The 17,466-nt window shown below is 39.5% G+C and overlaps 1 protein-coding gene across 2 annotated transcripts in view; it reads right to left on the bottom strand.

The window, feature by feature from the left end:
- Positions 1 to 1,065: 1,065 nt before the first annotated feature.
- Positions 1,066 to 17,466, bottom strand: part of LOC131160634 (alternative NAD(P)H-ubiquinone oxidoreductase C1, chloroplastic/mitochondrial) — a 40,133-nt gene continuing 23,732 nt past the window's right edge. For both annotated transcript variants that reach the window (XM_058116482.1, XM_058116483.1), the window contains exons 8-11: positions 4,665 to 5,069; positions 4,447 to 4,523; positions 1,526 to 1,629; positions 1,066 to 1,444 (exon numbers count right to left, since the gene is read on the bottom strand). In XM_058116482.1, coding sequence (XP_057972465.1) covers positions 1,305 to 1,444; positions 1,526 to 1,629; positions 4,447 to 4,523; positions 4,665 to 5,069 — 726 coding nt within the window. In that variant the 3' untranslated portion in view covers positions 1,066 to 1,304. The remainder of the gene's footprint in view (positions 1,445 to 1,525; positions 1,630 to 4,446; positions 4,524 to 4,664; positions 5,070 to 17,466) is intronic.

The following is a 17,466-nucleotide window of genomic DNA, read 5'->3' as shown; positions in this document are numbered from 1 at the left end:
GCATATTCTCCCCCTCTTCTTTATTTACTTAGGTTTCAAATGGTTCCTTGCAATACTTATTATTAAGAATCACAATGGTTGTAATAGAAAAAATTGCTAATTTATATATATATATATATATAAATGCACTGTAATGCAAATTTGTTTGGAACCCATAACTTGAAATATACATTGAATAACTTTTCCTAAATTTACTATAAGAATGCCTGCAACGATCATATTCCATACATGAAAGCTCTCTCTAAACTATTAAAGCTCCATATAATTTTTATCATGTTCTCATTGTATTCCATCTTATTTTTAAGAATAAATATTTCGCAAACTAGACATTATCAAATCATCTTCAAATAACGTAAATTACCTCCCTCTCGAGTTGCATTTGGAAAAATAAGTTCTTACATTTCAATTATGTTAAAAACAAATTTCAAGCTCTTTGGCAACAAGATTAATCAATGCGTAAAAATGCAATAAGAAATAATTCACATTTACAAATTATCAACTAGAGGCCATCTTAAGAACTATTAAGTGTTTGTAAACATAGATTTCAAGGTCTAAATCTGAATTTGTGGTCTTAGATGTCCTACAATTCCTCCAAAACCACATAAACCCAAATCTAGGATCTAAATTCTAGACTCTCAAAAGCAGGACTAATGTAGTTACGCACATGGATCACCGGCAAAAATAATATATATGTATGATAATATTAGCAAAAAGTCAAAAACATTTGTGAGCTTCTTAACAATTCTTTTGCTTTCTGTATTCGGTTTTGTTTCTTACTTCAGTCGGTCTGAATGTCAGGCACAAATCCACACGGTGTCATGGCTCTCTTTCGTTCTCATTGTGCTTTTCAACATCAATACAATGAAATAAATGAAATCATATATTTAAGACGGTAGATAATATCTATCAGAATTTTTTTGAATCAATCTACTTTTGGATCAACTAATGAGAAAAAGCCAACATAATTGCCAATTCTACAACAGTTCCCATGTCCATAAGATCATCGCTGAGAAGGGCACTTCCAAGCCATTAGGTTGATTAAATAAAGGCAAATTGACATCAACATTTTCCCAACAAGAAATGCAAGGAGAAATCATCATTGTAGTAATAATATAAAGTCCTCAAGGAATCGCGATGGTCCCTTCTCTGGCAATTCTCCAAATAAATCATGGCAAATATAATTAAATTCATCCACTAGTAGGAAGCATATTTCTTTTTGGAATTCATGAAAGTTTCAATTAGCAAATGCATCAAACATATGTGGAGGCAGACCTGCATCTGGTCCGCAGGAGCAGCAAAATGCTTCAAGAGCCTGAAAGAACCTTGGTTATGGTGCTGTGTAGAGATGCAACTGAATCTACAGCAGACTTTGTAAGCCAACTGATCCCAACTTTAAGCCGATGCTCATCTGTTGGTAACCTGATCAAGTATGCTATCTTCCTTGCTGCAAGAATAAAGAACAAATGCTTTCGTGGGGCAATAGAGAAAACAATGCATAAACGCATTAAGGGACGGATAGCTATACCAGTATGACCAAGAGGCCCCTCCAAGGTTAGCCCCTCAATGAAACTTGGTGAAATAGCAGCATCATTTCTCCCGAGAGTCATCATCTCACCTAAATTTTGATACCTAACATCAAATTTCAGATGGTCAGGACAAGTAGCATTGAATTTTCCTCAAAACTTGACCTGAGGCAAGTATGTTTCAGGAAGCATTGGTAAAATAGTGAGATAATATCATAGCCAATAACAATGTGAGGACAAGATTGCTATCACTAACAGTACAAATGGGTCTTTCGATAATAACTAACCTATTGCATAATGAAAATTTATGAGCAAAGTTACGCAACTGTTGAGCGTGAGGTGAAGAAGAAGAAGAAATGCCACTAAATGCAATGCAGCATGTACAGGTCATGCTAGCTGATCAGTTTTCTTATTAGCTGACAGGAACCAAAATACAGTGGTAAGGATACTACAAAAAGGCACAGATATTAGGAGCCTTGAGCCATGGACATTTTTATAAAGAAAATAGAAGCATTACATAATTCTACAAAGTTTGCAATTGGTAGGGGAAGGAAGAGGGATGCCATATTGAATGAAGTAGACTGACAAATTCCAAGCATTTAGCCATGGTACAAAATTAGAGATGCTAACCAGAATATACACCATATATAAAAGGTAGCACACCACTCACAAATCTGTTCCCTAATAGAGAAAACAAAGGCTTCATTTGGCCCCTTGTGGCTTTTTAAAAGGTCCTGGTGAAAAGGAGCTGATTTGAGTTACTATTAACATTGTTCAGACCCCCTGTTGAAACATGAGCTACCCAACAAAACAAGTTGCTCCTTGGTGTTTGGAAAATTGCTATAACTCAGATAAAGTATTTTAAATTACTTATTATCATGGACATATTATTTTTGGAGTGTAGAACAATATTAAGAAGTGTATGGGCAAGATCTTATTTCTTAAAAATGATTGAGGACATTAATGGAATATAAGAATCAATAACTATAAAAGCTAGCCCTTCACTTTTAAAATCCAGGAATTCCTACTTTAAATCTCCACCAATTTATTTAAATGTAGCTTTTACTTAAAAAAAAAAAAAAGAGAGAGTTTGCCATCCAGCCCAACTTTGATTTTTTAAAAAGGAAAGGCTGGATAAAAAGAAGGGGGGCGAATGATCACCCAAAAAAAATAAAAACAAAACAAAAACAAGGAACAAAATAAGATTCTGAACATGCAATCATATGAAATATGACCCATTTAGATTCAAGGTTGATCTCTGATATATGTATGTATTGCACCCGATTCAAGGATGGTACAAATGAGTGGATCAGAGGTATAGCTTGCCTAAAAATAAGCAAGAGCCTTATGCAATGAGCTGACATTTCATATCATCCTTTTTTTTTTTGGATTGTTAAAGCTCGATATACATTTTTTTATTTTTGATAATAAAAAGCTTGATATACATTGTTAGCCCACAAGCTAACAGCTTAAGCTTTTAAGTGGTAATCTAACATGGTAGTGGAGCTAATTACCAGGAGGTTCTGGGTTCTAGCCTCATTGCCCATGTTTATTGTAGTTTTTTAAAAAATATTCTACTCCCTGTAATGGGTGTTACTTAGAGTGTGTTATCTCTCCACATGCAGAGGAGTATTAAAGTTTGATATGCATTGTTGGCTCACAAACTAACAGCTTAAGTTTTTAGGTAAAGTAGTAATCTAACATGGAAAAACAAAGAATTTTATTAGGATGAAAGAAAAAAAAAAAACAGAGAGATACATCATAGAAGACGATGCATCCTTCAACAGCTCAAGCAAACAAAACAAAAAGAAAAAGAATCCACCAAACACCACTAATGATTCCAGTCTCTCTGCATGTGGGTAAAACCATTAAAGAGATGCCTTTAAAATAATAATATGTAGAGCACTAAAGGGAAGCAAGAAAAACAACTCAGCTCCAAACCAAATTATGGGAAGTATTAAAGTAATAAACAAACCAAATGAACCGTAAATTTTCACTATATTCCATCTTATTCCAAACAATAGCTATTCCACAAACCAAATGAACCATAATATTTTTCCTTTTTTTTAACTGATGAGAAATACCACCTAAAGTGATCAGCACAAAATTCGTCCAAAGGACGACAAACCCAATTCTCACTTTTAAACAAATTATTCCACATACTCCAAGAAAAAGAACAATGCAGGAACAAATATGAACAAGTCTCATCTCATATACAAAGGACACATATCTGCTGATAATGCCTAAAAAACTTCTAAAAAATTTATTTAAAAAATAAAAATGAATAAATCCTTCAAATTAAAGAAATGGTTTAGCCATATTGGCATTTTATCATATCTATTGAAGCAGATGCATTACCAAGAACATACATAGTTAATTAGTATTCATGGAATATTTTTACTCAAAAATATTAAAAGAAATAACACAATAAAATCTTTGACGGTTCATTCTCTCCGGACACAGGAAGGACTCCAAACTTTGTTCATTGTCAGGTTGGATCATTATACTTGCATAATAGATTTTCACTCCTACAAATTAAAATTTAAAAATAATTCCAAGGAAAGTAGGAGCACCAAAATTAGTTAAATAAAAGGAATTTCCTTTTTTGAGAGAGAGGGAGAAGAACAAGAACAAGAAACAAGGAGCAAAGTAGACGCCCATGTAATAATAAGACATGAAAATAGCAGATGTACGAGGCATCAAACCATATTAAACTGGAACAGAAAAAAGAGTAGCAAGAAAACATTGCTGCCACTTGGAAGTGCATTATTAAGGCAATCTTGTAGTTGTAAACAGGAAACTAATTCCGAAAAAATAATCGCCATTGTTTTCCACTCAAATCACAAAAAAATTACATAGCAGTTATTTATAAGTGGAGTTAAATTTATTAGTAAATCAAACAAAGAATGAGAAGATTTCCTACTTAAAAGGCAATAAAGGTCGATCATTGATTGCAGCCCATAGATTCCAACCAGCAAAGTCCGCCTGCTGAAAAGCAACCTGGTAGGTGGAACCATATATGCTCTCACAAATCAATTTGGGAAAATATGTACTTGGATTATAGATCAAGTGAATTTCCTAAAAGAACACAAAAATTAAAATTGATTAATGTGAGTAACAAAAAATATGTTTTTATAACACCTGTGCGGTAGCTGGGAGAAGCCTTCCATTGGAATCCCTGAAAGCAGAGGAATCACCAACTGCAAATATGCGGGGATGGCCCTTGACACGAAGAGTTTCATCTGTTTCTGCTTGTCCCCTGGCATTAAGGGGAAGGTCATTGGGCTTTTCACAAGGTTCAACTTCTGGGAGCAAAGGTTTAGATCCAACTGTCCATAACACTAAATCTGCTTCTAGAATTTGACTTTGTAAGCCCCTTTCAGAAGGCTGAAGTTCCAAAAGAAGTCTTCCAGGACCATGCCCTGCTGCAATGTCCTGGACTGCCTGAGCATCTGTTGCGTTCTCTGAAGTTTCAGATGCACCTTCTTTTCTTATACAACGAACGAAGTAACCCAACAGAAGCTGAACATTCCGCGATTGAAGAACCTAGCCAAAGCAACACAGAAAAAAAAAAAAAATGAGTGTAATATCAAGTAATTAGATTATTCCGTGTAGAATCATATAACTAAGAGGAAAATTATCTTTGTTTTCTTAAGAAAAACAATAAACATGCACAAAGCAATATCAAATTGCCACCAACATCATGCACAAAAGGTGCTTAGAACCCATCATGTGAAAGGAGTAGAACCAGTGCTAGGAAAAAGGTGAGAATGAAAGCATTTTTCTGTCTGCTTAATTCCATCAGAAGCCAAACAGGCAACAAATATACAAAATCCTGATTAACAAATATAGCATAATTTTTCTGAGCCTACTTGGTGGTAGAGCTGGCAACTGTCCATGATGTCTCACATCTTGCTTCTTCACAAATAGAAAAGTGGAAAAAGCAGGTTTCAAAATGTAAAGTCCGAAAATACTCTAAAGACATAACTGTGGAGCAATTTAAAAACTAATTACCAAGTGCAACACCGCAGTATATTTTTTTCATTTCAATTGAAAAAGAAAATTCATTGAGAGAAGAAGATAGATAAATAGAAGAGGACAAAACATCCTCCTGGAAGAAAATAGAACCAAAAAAGGAGATAAAAAAGACAAAAACAACAAAAACATAAAGAAGATTGCTTCACTAACCCACTACAGTACTACAATAATTGCCATAAAAATGAAATTGTAGCACAATGCTAATCAAACAGAGTTTAATGGAGATTGCAGGATGGCCACTTAGGCCCTCATTCAGCACACCTATTTCAGGTGTAGGTCCAGGAAGTTGAGAATTATTTAGTAATATGAAAACTGTCCATCTGGCAATTTTGAAATTTTCAGTTATGTAGGTAAGAGTTGTTTTGTAAATATGTGTTTTGACTTAAACTATAGGGTGTTCAAGTATCATGTATGTGTCTATTGTATGTTCAGTCATGCAATTTGAATTGAATCAGAAACGTCCATCCCTGCTTCTCTCTCCCCATATTTTTGCCTTCCCCCCTCCCTCCCTTCTTTTTCTTCTTCTTCTCCTCTCTCTATCTCTCTCTTCTGACACACAAAGTTTGACATCAAAGAAAAATTCAAATCCATTAGAGTCTTGCTGCTACCAGGTTCCCAATCACAAAGGAGGAAGTACTAAAGAGAAAGAAAACAAGACTCAAGAGGATAGTATCAAAATAGAAATAGAAATGGCACGAGGGTGCGTATTCCTCCAAAATAGAAATGATGCGAGAGATGTAGACTTCTTGCCCCATACAGTGTATTTATAGGGGCTCTAATGGACTCCAAGCCACAATACAAATTCGTAAAGTCTACTAAAACCAATATGTTTCTTTACTTTATTCCCTTGCATCACTAATAAAGGCTACGCACCACCCATACAGAGCTTAAAGCTTTAGCAGGAATAGATGAGAGATTGATAAGACGCCTGCATGACGTCATTATTATTTTATTTTATTTTTACTACTTTTACTATTCCCCTTGACTGAAAGAGAATCTTGTCAAAAGAATTTTTTTGGTCATGGTCAGTGGCTACAGTTAGATGACCTTCATCCACAAAGACCATTTGTCGTGGGACATTTTTCTCGGGCCTTGGGTAAGCTCTCAAGTGTACCCTGTAGTTGGGTTGTCAGGTTTCAGTTCTTCCCAAGAATATTGATCATGAAAGTCTACAATGAACTTGTAAATTTCTAAGAAGATGTCCTTTGGATAGACTTCATCATTGTGCAAGTTTGATGTTTCCATGTAGATGATATATTGCAGAATGTCTGCAGGGTCTATGCCATTGATGATACTCATCATGGTTATCAAGTGTTGTAAGGTTCAATAATCTTTCCAATCATGAAGCATAATGCATCCACACTGAAATCCACATTCATAAGATTCGGTGGCATTCATCCCATCTTTGAAACTAATTTTTCTATGATATTAGAAAGTAACTATTACTGATTCTTTTGGTCATTTAGCATTAATAACAAGTGCTATTTGTTATGCTAGTAAGTGTGAGTTAGCAGGGCTATTATGGTCATCATTATGTACCTGACAAATATTAAAATAGCTGGAGAGACCTATTGCTGTCACCAAACCAAACCCTAAACCTAACAATCCTATGCAAACCTGCACTATAGGAGGATCATCTGCACAATTTGAGATCAGAAACAAGTCCAGAAGTCGCTGAAAAACATAGCAGTAGCCCAAAAAATTCCTCGTCGTCCCTGCCCTTTTAGAATCTCAACCCCTTCAGATTTTGCAAAACCAACCCCATATTTAGCCAGAGAATCTGCCAATCTATAGGGCTGTGAAATTTCATCACCGGAGGAAGCCCACACGCCGGCATGCGAGGGGTGGTTCAAGCCCCTTTTTTGCTCCAATTTCTTCTAAAGTGTCTTAAATACTTCCACACCATAATATCAAGTTTTTGGTCATGTCTTCTATTCAAAGATCCAACCTGTCTTTCACTCATGGCACTTGTAATGGTTGTTTGGTACCATTAGTGTCATCCGTTATCTCTTGGGGCTGTGCAGTACTCGTGTGTTAGTTTCTTGGGGCTATGGCAGTGTTATGCTAGTTTTTTTGTGACTCGTTTGTGGTAGTTTTAGTTGTTCACCTTGTTAGTGGTGGTTCCGTCTGTTAACCTAGTTTATTGTTGGTCTCTTTTGTGAGCGTTAGGTCAGGGTCTGTGAATCCCAAACATATGTTTCCTTCATCATTTCCCACCTTGTTTGCGGTTGTTCCAGCTGTTAACCATGTTTCTTGTTGGTATCTTTTGTGAGAATTGGGATGGAGTCCATGAATCTAAAAAGCATTTTTTCCTTCATCATTGCCACAGATAACAATTGAAATGTTGAATGGGAAGAATTATGTGCAGTGGTCTAAGTCTGTCAAGATCTCTTTTACAGGCTTAGGTAAATCAAAACACTTATTCCAATCCAAAAGGAAAGAAATATAGATTCAGGAACATGCACTGATTGTCCCCTTTTTTGAAACTCAATAAAACCCCGTATTGCATGGATGTGCATGCATATGAATGAACGCAAGGAGATTTGGGATTTGGGATTATGTCAAACTCATTCCAATAAGATTACACGTATGTACAATTTATCCATGGAGTACTTTCAATTACAAGAGGGAGACGCGAGACACATAGTACATTGTAGAGATGAAGTGTATCCATAAGGAACTTAACGTCATGCATGCAACCCTAACTGTCGATGTTTGTGAGATGCAATAGAAAGGAATGCAGATGACATTCTTTGAATCCTAGTGGGTTTGGAACCCAAGTGTGAGGCTATTCAATTCTAGATCCTTGGGGTAGTGCAGAGTTGCCACCCTTTGCAAATGTTTATCCATGTGGTCTTCGTGCTTCTTTGATACACATTACTCAACCTTTACTTTAGCTATTTCAACCTCTAGCTATTAAGAAGACTGCTTTCACTATACAGGTGATTCTGGCAGTCATAGAAGTTCTCGAGGCGGCTCAAGTGGTCATGGTGGACGGGATGGACATGGCAAAGGCCCCACTCACAAGTGTGATCACTTGGATGAGGAGGTCATACAAGTGAGCAATATTAGGATCTTCACCGCAAACCGCAATGCATCGCCAAGTGTCATGGACCGACTATTTTCACACCTTTGTGAAAGGGTCGTGCGGCGCTAGCTAAAGCACTTTTTCTTAACTAGTCAACCTATCGTTTACCACAATTCATCCATGAAACACTTTCATTATCATTTAATCAAATATCAACGGAAGTAGTAAGCAATTATGAAAGCAGTGGCAAGCAAGCAATAAACATTGAAGCAACGTAATTCATTAACACCACCTCCGTTAACATGGTGTGTTTAGCGAGGGAGGCAAGTAGGCTAAACATGCTAACAATAGTTAGTGAGTTTTACAAGATTGATGAACACTCACCCTCCCCTAAAGAGCTTTACATGCAATTCTCACCCTGGTACCAGGAAACAACAAAGTGACCGAGGAGTCATACTGCCTTATTTGGCATACAGAGAAAAAACTACTAGAAAATAAACCTACACTAGTATTTACATGATGGAAACTCATCCCAAACGCACGAGACAAGTGGTCACAGGAAAGCATAATGCCCTGAACAAGCTCGGCTCGTGACGCTTCCCCACTTATGCAGTTGACGTCCTCATAGACTTTGACGCTAGGTACACTTCAACTTTGTCCATGAATGGTTGCATACCTTCTGCAGAAATCCAGCTGATTTCTTCATCACCAAGTCCTTTCCACTTCACTAAGAACTCTTGTTGCTTCTTCCTTGAGGATATGAACTCTTTGTCTACAAGGATATCTTCAACTTCACGTCTGTCAGGTTGCACTGTCTTCAACTCTGCTCTATTTGACTGACTTCTGCTCGGATCGTCGGAGTCGACGTTGAACAGCTTGAGGCAGCTGACGTAAAACACAGGATGCACTTTTGTCCAAGTCAAGGGGTTGATCTTGTAAGAGGCCTTCCCGACATTGGCCAAGATGGGGACTAGTTCTTCATATTTGCAAAGTAGTCTCCTATCTCGTCCTCATAGTGACCTAATCTGTTCAGGATTGAGCTTAACAAGCACCAAGTCACCTACGTTGAAGTGTTGCGGTCTTCTCCCTTGATCTGCCCACTTCTTCATCCGCTTAGAAGCTTTCTCTAGGTAGGCTTAGGCAATCTCAGCATTCTGTCTCCATTCTCTAGTAAAGATGTACACCCTAAGACTCTTTCCTGTGTACGGCTCATCCACTGTGTGAGATAACAATGGCTGCTGGCCTGTAACAAGCTCAAAAGGGCTCTTGTTAGTTGTTGAGCTCTTTTGGGCGTTGAAACAGAACTGAGCCACGTCAAGTAGTTGCACCCAATTCTTCTGGTTGGCATTGACGAAGTGGCGCAAGTACTCTTCTAGTAGCACATTGAATCTCTCCGTCTGTCCATCTGTCTATGGATGGTAACTCGAAGAGTTTTCAAGTTATGAATCAAGGATTCTGAAAAGTTTTGTCCAGAAGTTGCGGGTGAATCTTGAGTCTCGATCACTAACAATGTATTGGGGAACACCCCAATATTTCACAATATTCGTGAAAAACAATTGTACCGTCTCCTTTGCCGAACAGTACTTTGGTGTGGGTATAAACGTACCATACTTCGAAAACCTGTCTATAACTACATGTATAGACCCTGCATCTCCCACTCTAGGCAAGTTGGTGATGAAGTCCACTGAGACACTTTCCCACAGTTTGGACGATACTGGTAGGGCCTCCAACAGCCCTGCAATCTTCCTCTGCTCCACCTTGTCTTATTGGCAAGTGAGACAAGTTTGGGTATAATCAACCACGTCATCAAGCATGTGCGGCCAATAATACCTCTGCTTCAGTAAGGCCCAAGTGCACTACCATCCTGGCTGTCCAGCCCACATGTTATCATGACACTCTCAGCAGTGTCTTCCTCAAATCACCAGCTCGTGGCACAAAGATCCGGCTACCATGGGTCATCGGAAATCAGTCTTCCATCCAGAATTGTTGTGTTTTCCCCTCTTCGGTCAGCTTCATTAGGTTCTGCACAATTGGATCTTTGGCCAAGTTATCTTTGATGTGCTCGCGCATCGTCGTGGTAACAGTACTCCATTCAAGCGCGCTACCATCTACAAGGCTGCCAGCTCGGCCTTCCTGCATCCGCAACTTGGTTCAAAAGCCCCACCTTGTACTCAAAGGAGAAATCAAATTCTGCCAAGAATTCCTGCCATCAGCCCTGCTTGGGTGTCAATTTCGATTGTAGGAAGAAATGGCTAACTCCCGAGTTATCTGTTTCCACCACAAACCTTGACCCAAGTAAGTAATACCTCCACACGCAGAGATAGTGTATCACCGCTAGCATCTCCTTCTCTTGAGTTGTGTACTTCCGCTCTACTTCACTAAGCTTACGGTTCTCATACGCAATAGGATGTCCCTTATGTAACAAGACTCCTCCAAGGGTGAAGTTTGATGCATCTGTCTGTACCTCGAAGGATTTCATGACATCCGGAAGAGCAAGTACTGGATCTCTCATCATGGCATCCTTCAAGTCATCAAAGGCTCCCTAACACTTCTCAGTCCAGTTCCACCCATGACCCTTCTTCAGTAGAATTTGATGTTCCGCTGAGCGAAAGAGCACTTCTCTTTCTACACATACAGATTGTTCTCCCTTAGCCTGTCAAACACCTTCCGTAGATGCTCTTCATGTTCCTCCAAAGTGGAACTGTAGACAACAATAACATCCAAGTACACCACAACAAACTTGTCGACGTACTCCCAAAATACCTAGTTCATCAAGGTACTAAATGTTGCAAGCGCATTCGTCAACCCGAATGGCATCACCAAGAATTCATACGCCCCATACTGCGTCACACAAGTAGTCTTCGGACCATCCCCATCAGCAATCCTTACCTGATAGTAACCTAACCTCAAGTCAAGTTTAGTGAAGTACTTGGCATGACTTAACTAATCCAACAATTCTGCAATCAACGAAGTAGGATACTTGTGCACTGTCACCTTGTTGAGCGAGCAGTAGTCTACACACATCCACATGCTCCCATCATGTTTCTTCTAAAACAACACCAATGCTCCGAAAGGTGCTTTGGAATGGCAAACATATCCCGCTCCCAACAACTCATCAAGTTGTTTCCTCAACTCTGCTAACTCTGGAGGTGCCAATACGATATGGCCCTTTAACAGGTGGTTTCACTCCTGGCAACAACTCGATCTCATGCTCCACAACCCGTTCATGGAGGCAATTTGTGAGGCAGCTTATCTAGCATCACCTCCTTGTACTCATCTAACATTGCTTGGATGGTCGTATGCACCATCTCTTGGCCTACTTCTTCATCTACCACCACCATGGCTAGACATGTCTACTCACCCTTTCTTAATCCCTTCTTGAGTTGCATGGCTGAAAGGAACTTCCCATCGTCTCCTTTCGTTGCAATGGCTTACGCCATGCAAGGGTGATCTCCCATCAAACACAGTGAACCAGTAGAAGGCATCAGCACTGCCTTCGTCCCCCTCAGGATCTCCATTCCCAAAATGACTGGAAAGTCATCCAATGGCACCGCTATGAAATTCGCATGACCTTCCCACTACCCAAGCTTTACAATCACTCACTTGGCTACTCCTAGAGTAGGCTTGGCTACAGAATTAACTGTTTTCATGCGTCTAGTATCCTTCTCCAATGAGAACTTTAGTCTCCATGCTTCCGGATGCGAAACAAAATTATAAGTAGCCCCAATATCCACCATAGCACGGATACTCTTCCCATTGATCCTCAAGTCCACAAACATCAATCCTTTTGCTTGTGTAACTTTCGGTGTTTTTGCTTGCTTTTCCAATGCGTTCACCTGCCGCATTGCACCCATCCTCGGGGTATCCTCTTCCCCATCACTTTCCACTACCTGCTCCGCAGTGGAAGCCTGTAAGGCATTAAGTGTTGCTTTGTGAGGACACTCAAAAACTCTATGAGGGCCTTGACACAAGTAATATGAAATTTTACCCTTTCCATTGGGTGTGTTAAACCCTCAAGATGATCAAGCTTCCTTTAAGGTTAATGCATTGTAGTCGGCTCCCCCATTTTAGGATTTGCCCTTCTTGAAAGACCTTTCACTGCTTCCCCCTCCACCAAACTCTTTGGACGAAGCGGGGCTATCACCAACGTAGTCAATCAAGCGTTCTGCGGTAGCTTGTGCGGTAGACAAGTCTTGAACTCTTTGCCTATGAAGTTCAAATCTTGCCCACGGCTTCAACCCCTCAAGAAAATAAAACAATTTGTCCTTCTCCGACATGTCCTTGATATCCAACATCAAAGCATAAATCCCTAATTGACCCAATATGCTTGAGGTCTCTTAGCTTCTTCCTAGCATTGTACTCCACATTCTCAGGAAAGAATTGGGTCTTGAGCTCTCTCTTCAAGTTTGGTCAACTATCCATTACACAACTTCCATTTTCAATTTCAGTGTACTTAGTACGCCACCACATTTTGGCGTCACCAACCAAGTACATGGTCGCAGTATCCATTTTTACCTGTTATGAGGCCGTCCTCTCAGCATGAAAGTACTGCTCCATATCAAACAAGAAGTTCCCCAACTCCTTGGCATCACGAGCACCCCCATATGTTCTGGGTTCTGGTACCTTGGTCTTGCTAACTCCCGAAATGTTGGAGTTTCCCATAGCAAGAACTATCAGATTCATCTTTGCATCTGGATCAGCTATCCGAGATTGCAAAGTTTCCACAGTATGGTGAAAGTCCTCTAACATCTCACCTATCAAACTTGTTTGATGCTTTTGTGATTCTATCACTTCATCGACAAGTCCCCTCAGTTGGGCCATCTCTATGGCCAAATCGTTGGCTATCGTCTCAGCCTATGCTTCCACCACGTTGATTCTCTCAGCATTGGTCGGTGCCATGGTCATTTACCAAAGCTTTCTCATTCCCACAACGAAGGTAACTGAATTCATGTAGAAATTCACCGAGCTCTAACACCAGGCGTCACGAGCTAACTATTTTCACACTTTTGTGAAAGAGTCATGCGGTGCTAGCTAAAGCACTCTTGCTTAACTAGTCTGCCTATCATTTACCACAATTCATCCACGAAACACTTTCATTATCGTTCAATCAAATATCAGCAGAAGCAGTAAGCAATTATGAAAGCAACGGCAAGCAAGCAGTAAACATTGAAGCAACGTAATTCATTAACAACACCTCCGTTAACATGGTGTGTTTAGCGAGGGAGGCAAGTAGGCTAAACACGTTGACAATAGCTAGTGAGTTTTACAAGATTGATGAACACTCACCCTCTCCTAAAGAGCTTTACATGCAATTCTCATCCTAGCACCAGGAAACATCAAAGTGACCAAGGAGTCATACTACCTTATTTGGCATACAGAGAAACAACTACTAGAAAATAAACCTACACTAGTATTTACATGATAGAAACCCATCCCAAACGCATAAGACAAGCGGTCACAAGCAAGCATAATGCCCTGAACAAGCTCGGCTCGTGATGGGCAGCCACCATAGATTCCACACTTTTAGAGTGGAGTGGGGTGCAATGTACTGTATCTAGGTCAAAGGAAGAGTATTCCAACCCAGCAAGCTTCTCTTCCCATTGCATCTCTTGCTCAACCCTACAGCTTGCCTGTCCTCCAAAATTTCTCGCATTAGCCCTTGGATTAAAGATTTTGCTACTGATTATATGACTAGTAGAACAAAGTTTTCTCCACTCTCCAAATTAAAAGCTTAACTCATGTTTGCCTTGTTCATGAGCACAACTTCTGCTAAGGGAACAGAGACAATAAATCCCACTTCTTCTATTTTTCCCCCTTTTGTTTCGTATATTCTCAAGTTTCCTTTCTATCTTATGTTAGCTAGCAAGATTACAGAATCCATGAATTATTCATTCTTTTTCGATTCTATTGTCATTCGAGATTTGAAGATGACTGGGGGAGGACATCAGGCTGATGGAATTTGCCACTTTGAGTCACTATCCCCTTCTATCAACTACACTACTAGTGCTACACTCCAAATCCATTGTCCCACGGTCATCCTTCATTAGAAAGTTAAAAAAAACATTGGTTCCTACTTCGAGTTCTACGTCTAATCTTGAGTGTGAGGAAAGCATCATCGTGTTCCATTTGCGTCCTGAGTCAATAAATGGGCAGTAAGCCCTTTCATGTTAGTCTATTCTAATGTTTGAGGTCCTAGTTGGGTAGTGTCCAAGTTGGGTTTCCAATATTTTCATAACTTTTATTGACGATTATTCAAGCAAGACTTGGATTTATTTAATAAATATCGTTCTGAGTTATTTCATATTTTTTGTTTCTTTTGTTCTAAAATAAAACTCGAATTGACTTGCCCATTCAAATACTTCATAGTGATAATGCAAAGGAGAATTTCACTACTTATATGACCAAGTCAAGTATTTATCTTAAGCCATCTTGAGCCCACACTCCACAACAAAATGGGATTGCAAAGAGGGAAAATAGACATATTATTGAAGTCACCACTACCTTACTTTAATAGATGCATGTTCCTAAAGTGCTTTGGGCTACTAATGTACTCAAAAGGGGTATCGTTATTATAGTCCCACTCTACATTTTTTTTTTTTTTTTTGTCTCCACTGATGTTACCCTCTTTCAGTCTCTACCATACTATTTCTGAGTCCTTGAGTGCTTCTTTCCTTGATGAGTCCCTTCCTTTGCCTAGTCTTCTTGAATCTAGCTTATTATCTCTACCCATTTATCCAGCAGCATCGTCAAGTAGTTTGAGTTTGTCTTGTTGCCTTGATGATCCTAATTTGTAGGTGTATGCATAACAGCAAGTTAGCAACTCAATGGACGAAATTCCCTCCAACTTCTGCTGCTATGCCTTTGGTTTCACTGACAAATGATCCCATTTCCCAAGATGTCAATCTTCCCATTGTTGTCTAGAAAGGTAAATGCACATGTACACACCATCGACCCTCTAACTTCATTTGCTATGATTTCTTGTCAAACTCATATTATTGTTTTGTTAGTACTCTATCTTCTCTATCTAAATCTATTTCTAAAGCCTTAGCCCATTGTCGATGGAGGACTACAATGGTTAAAGAGATGCATGCACGAAAGGATAATGATACTTGGGAATTGGTACATTTTCCTCTTGATAAGTATGTGGTTGGTTATCAATAAGTGTACACTGTGAAAGTCAATCCTAATGGTTCTATGGCTTGTTTGAAGACCCACCTTGCTGCTAAAGGATATACCCAAGTGTATGGTTTGGATTATTCATACACATTCTCCCTGGCAGCCAAACTTGCTCAATATGCCTTTTCATCTCCTTAACCACTACTCATCACTAGCCTCTGCATCAATTAGATGTCAAGAATACCTTCCTACATGGTGATCTTCAAGAGGGAATCTATATGGAGCAATCATGTGGGTTTGATGCCCAAGGGGAGTCGAGCTTAACATGTTGTCTTAGACATCATTAACAGAATGGATCGAATTGTCCCCACAGCTCTTTACCCTTGAGAAAGGTCTCCACTTGAAACTGCCAAGCAACATAATTTTTGCCAGTGAATCTGACAAAAACATTATCTGACTTCTCCATAAGTACTGAGGCTATGACTGAGAAAACTAGGACAAAAATTTCTTAAAGAATGGCTCCGATACCATAACAGAATGGTTCGAATTGTCCTCTCTTTTGAGAAGGTCTTTCATTGTATAGGCAAGACTGCCAGTTATACAAGGAAACTTAAATATGTACACATTAATTACACAGAGTGATCATAGGAAGCTATATATGGTAAGCCATCTAATTTACATAGAGTGAATTTAGGAAGCTACACATGGTAAGCTAAATCTCCTCTCCTATTTATGAAAGTATATACAGCCTAGATTAATAGCTATTAACAAGGCATAATTTATGGCCTTCTATTGACATCCCCCCTCAAATTGATGCGGGTTAACCATAAGCATCAATTTATTTGTAAGAAATTATGTTATTGCCATGTGAGTGCCTTGGTGAAAATATTTGCCACTTGAAGATTGCTAGACACATGAGGAAGAGAGATAGTCTGAGCTTCAAACGCCTCACGGATGAAGTGGCAATCAACCTTGATATGTTTAGTGCATTCATAGAAGATGGAATTGGCTGAAATGTGAATGGCGCTAGTATTATCCGCATGAAGAGAAGAGAAGTAGGTCCACCTGGAGAGAAGCCAAGTTCAGCCAATAGCCCTCGGAGCCAATGTATCTCAATGCAAGCTTGTGACATGGCCCTATATTCGGACTCACTAGAGGACTTAGAAACACAATCCTTTTTCTTGCTTTTCCAAGAAATAAAAGTCAGACCAAGAAACATACACCAACCCATAGTAGAGCGTCAAGTGTCACTACACCTGGCATAATCAGCATCACTATATACTACAAGATCAAGTGAAGTACCGGAAGGTTAGAAAAGTCCCCGCAAAGCTGTGCCATGGACATAGCGATTGATTCGTCAAACTGCAGCCATATGAAGGTGCCGAGGAGAAGCCATGAATTGACTAACCAGTTGGACTGCATAAGAAATATCAGGTCTAGTAATTGTAAGATATACCAAGCTGCCAACGAGCATACGATAGGCTACAAAGTCTGATAACAAGTCACCCTCTTCTTTGCGCAGCTTGAGATTAAGTTCCATGGGAGTATCAAAAGGGGTAGAGTCCCCGAGACCAGCAGCAGCCACCATTGGTGTGATGGCAAGTGCCTCCACCTCAGTACGAGTGGTCTCGAGTTCGAGACTTGGGAGCGGCCTCTCCAAAAATGGGGGTAAGGCTTGCCGACATCCACCTCTCCCAGACCCCACTCAAAGTGGGAGCCTTGTGCACTAGGTACGGCCTTTTAAAATACGTAAGAGATTCC

Source organism: Malania oleifera, chromosome 7, assembly GCF_029873635.1.
Source record: "Malania oleifera isolate guangnan ecotype guangnan chromosome 7, ASM2987363v1, whole genome shotgun sequence".
Classification (NCBI taxonomy): Eukaryota; Viridiplantae; Streptophyta; class Magnoliopsida; order Santalales; family Ximeniaceae; genus Malania; species Malania oleifera.
This window is presented reverse-complemented; position numbering and strand designations above follow the sequence as displayed.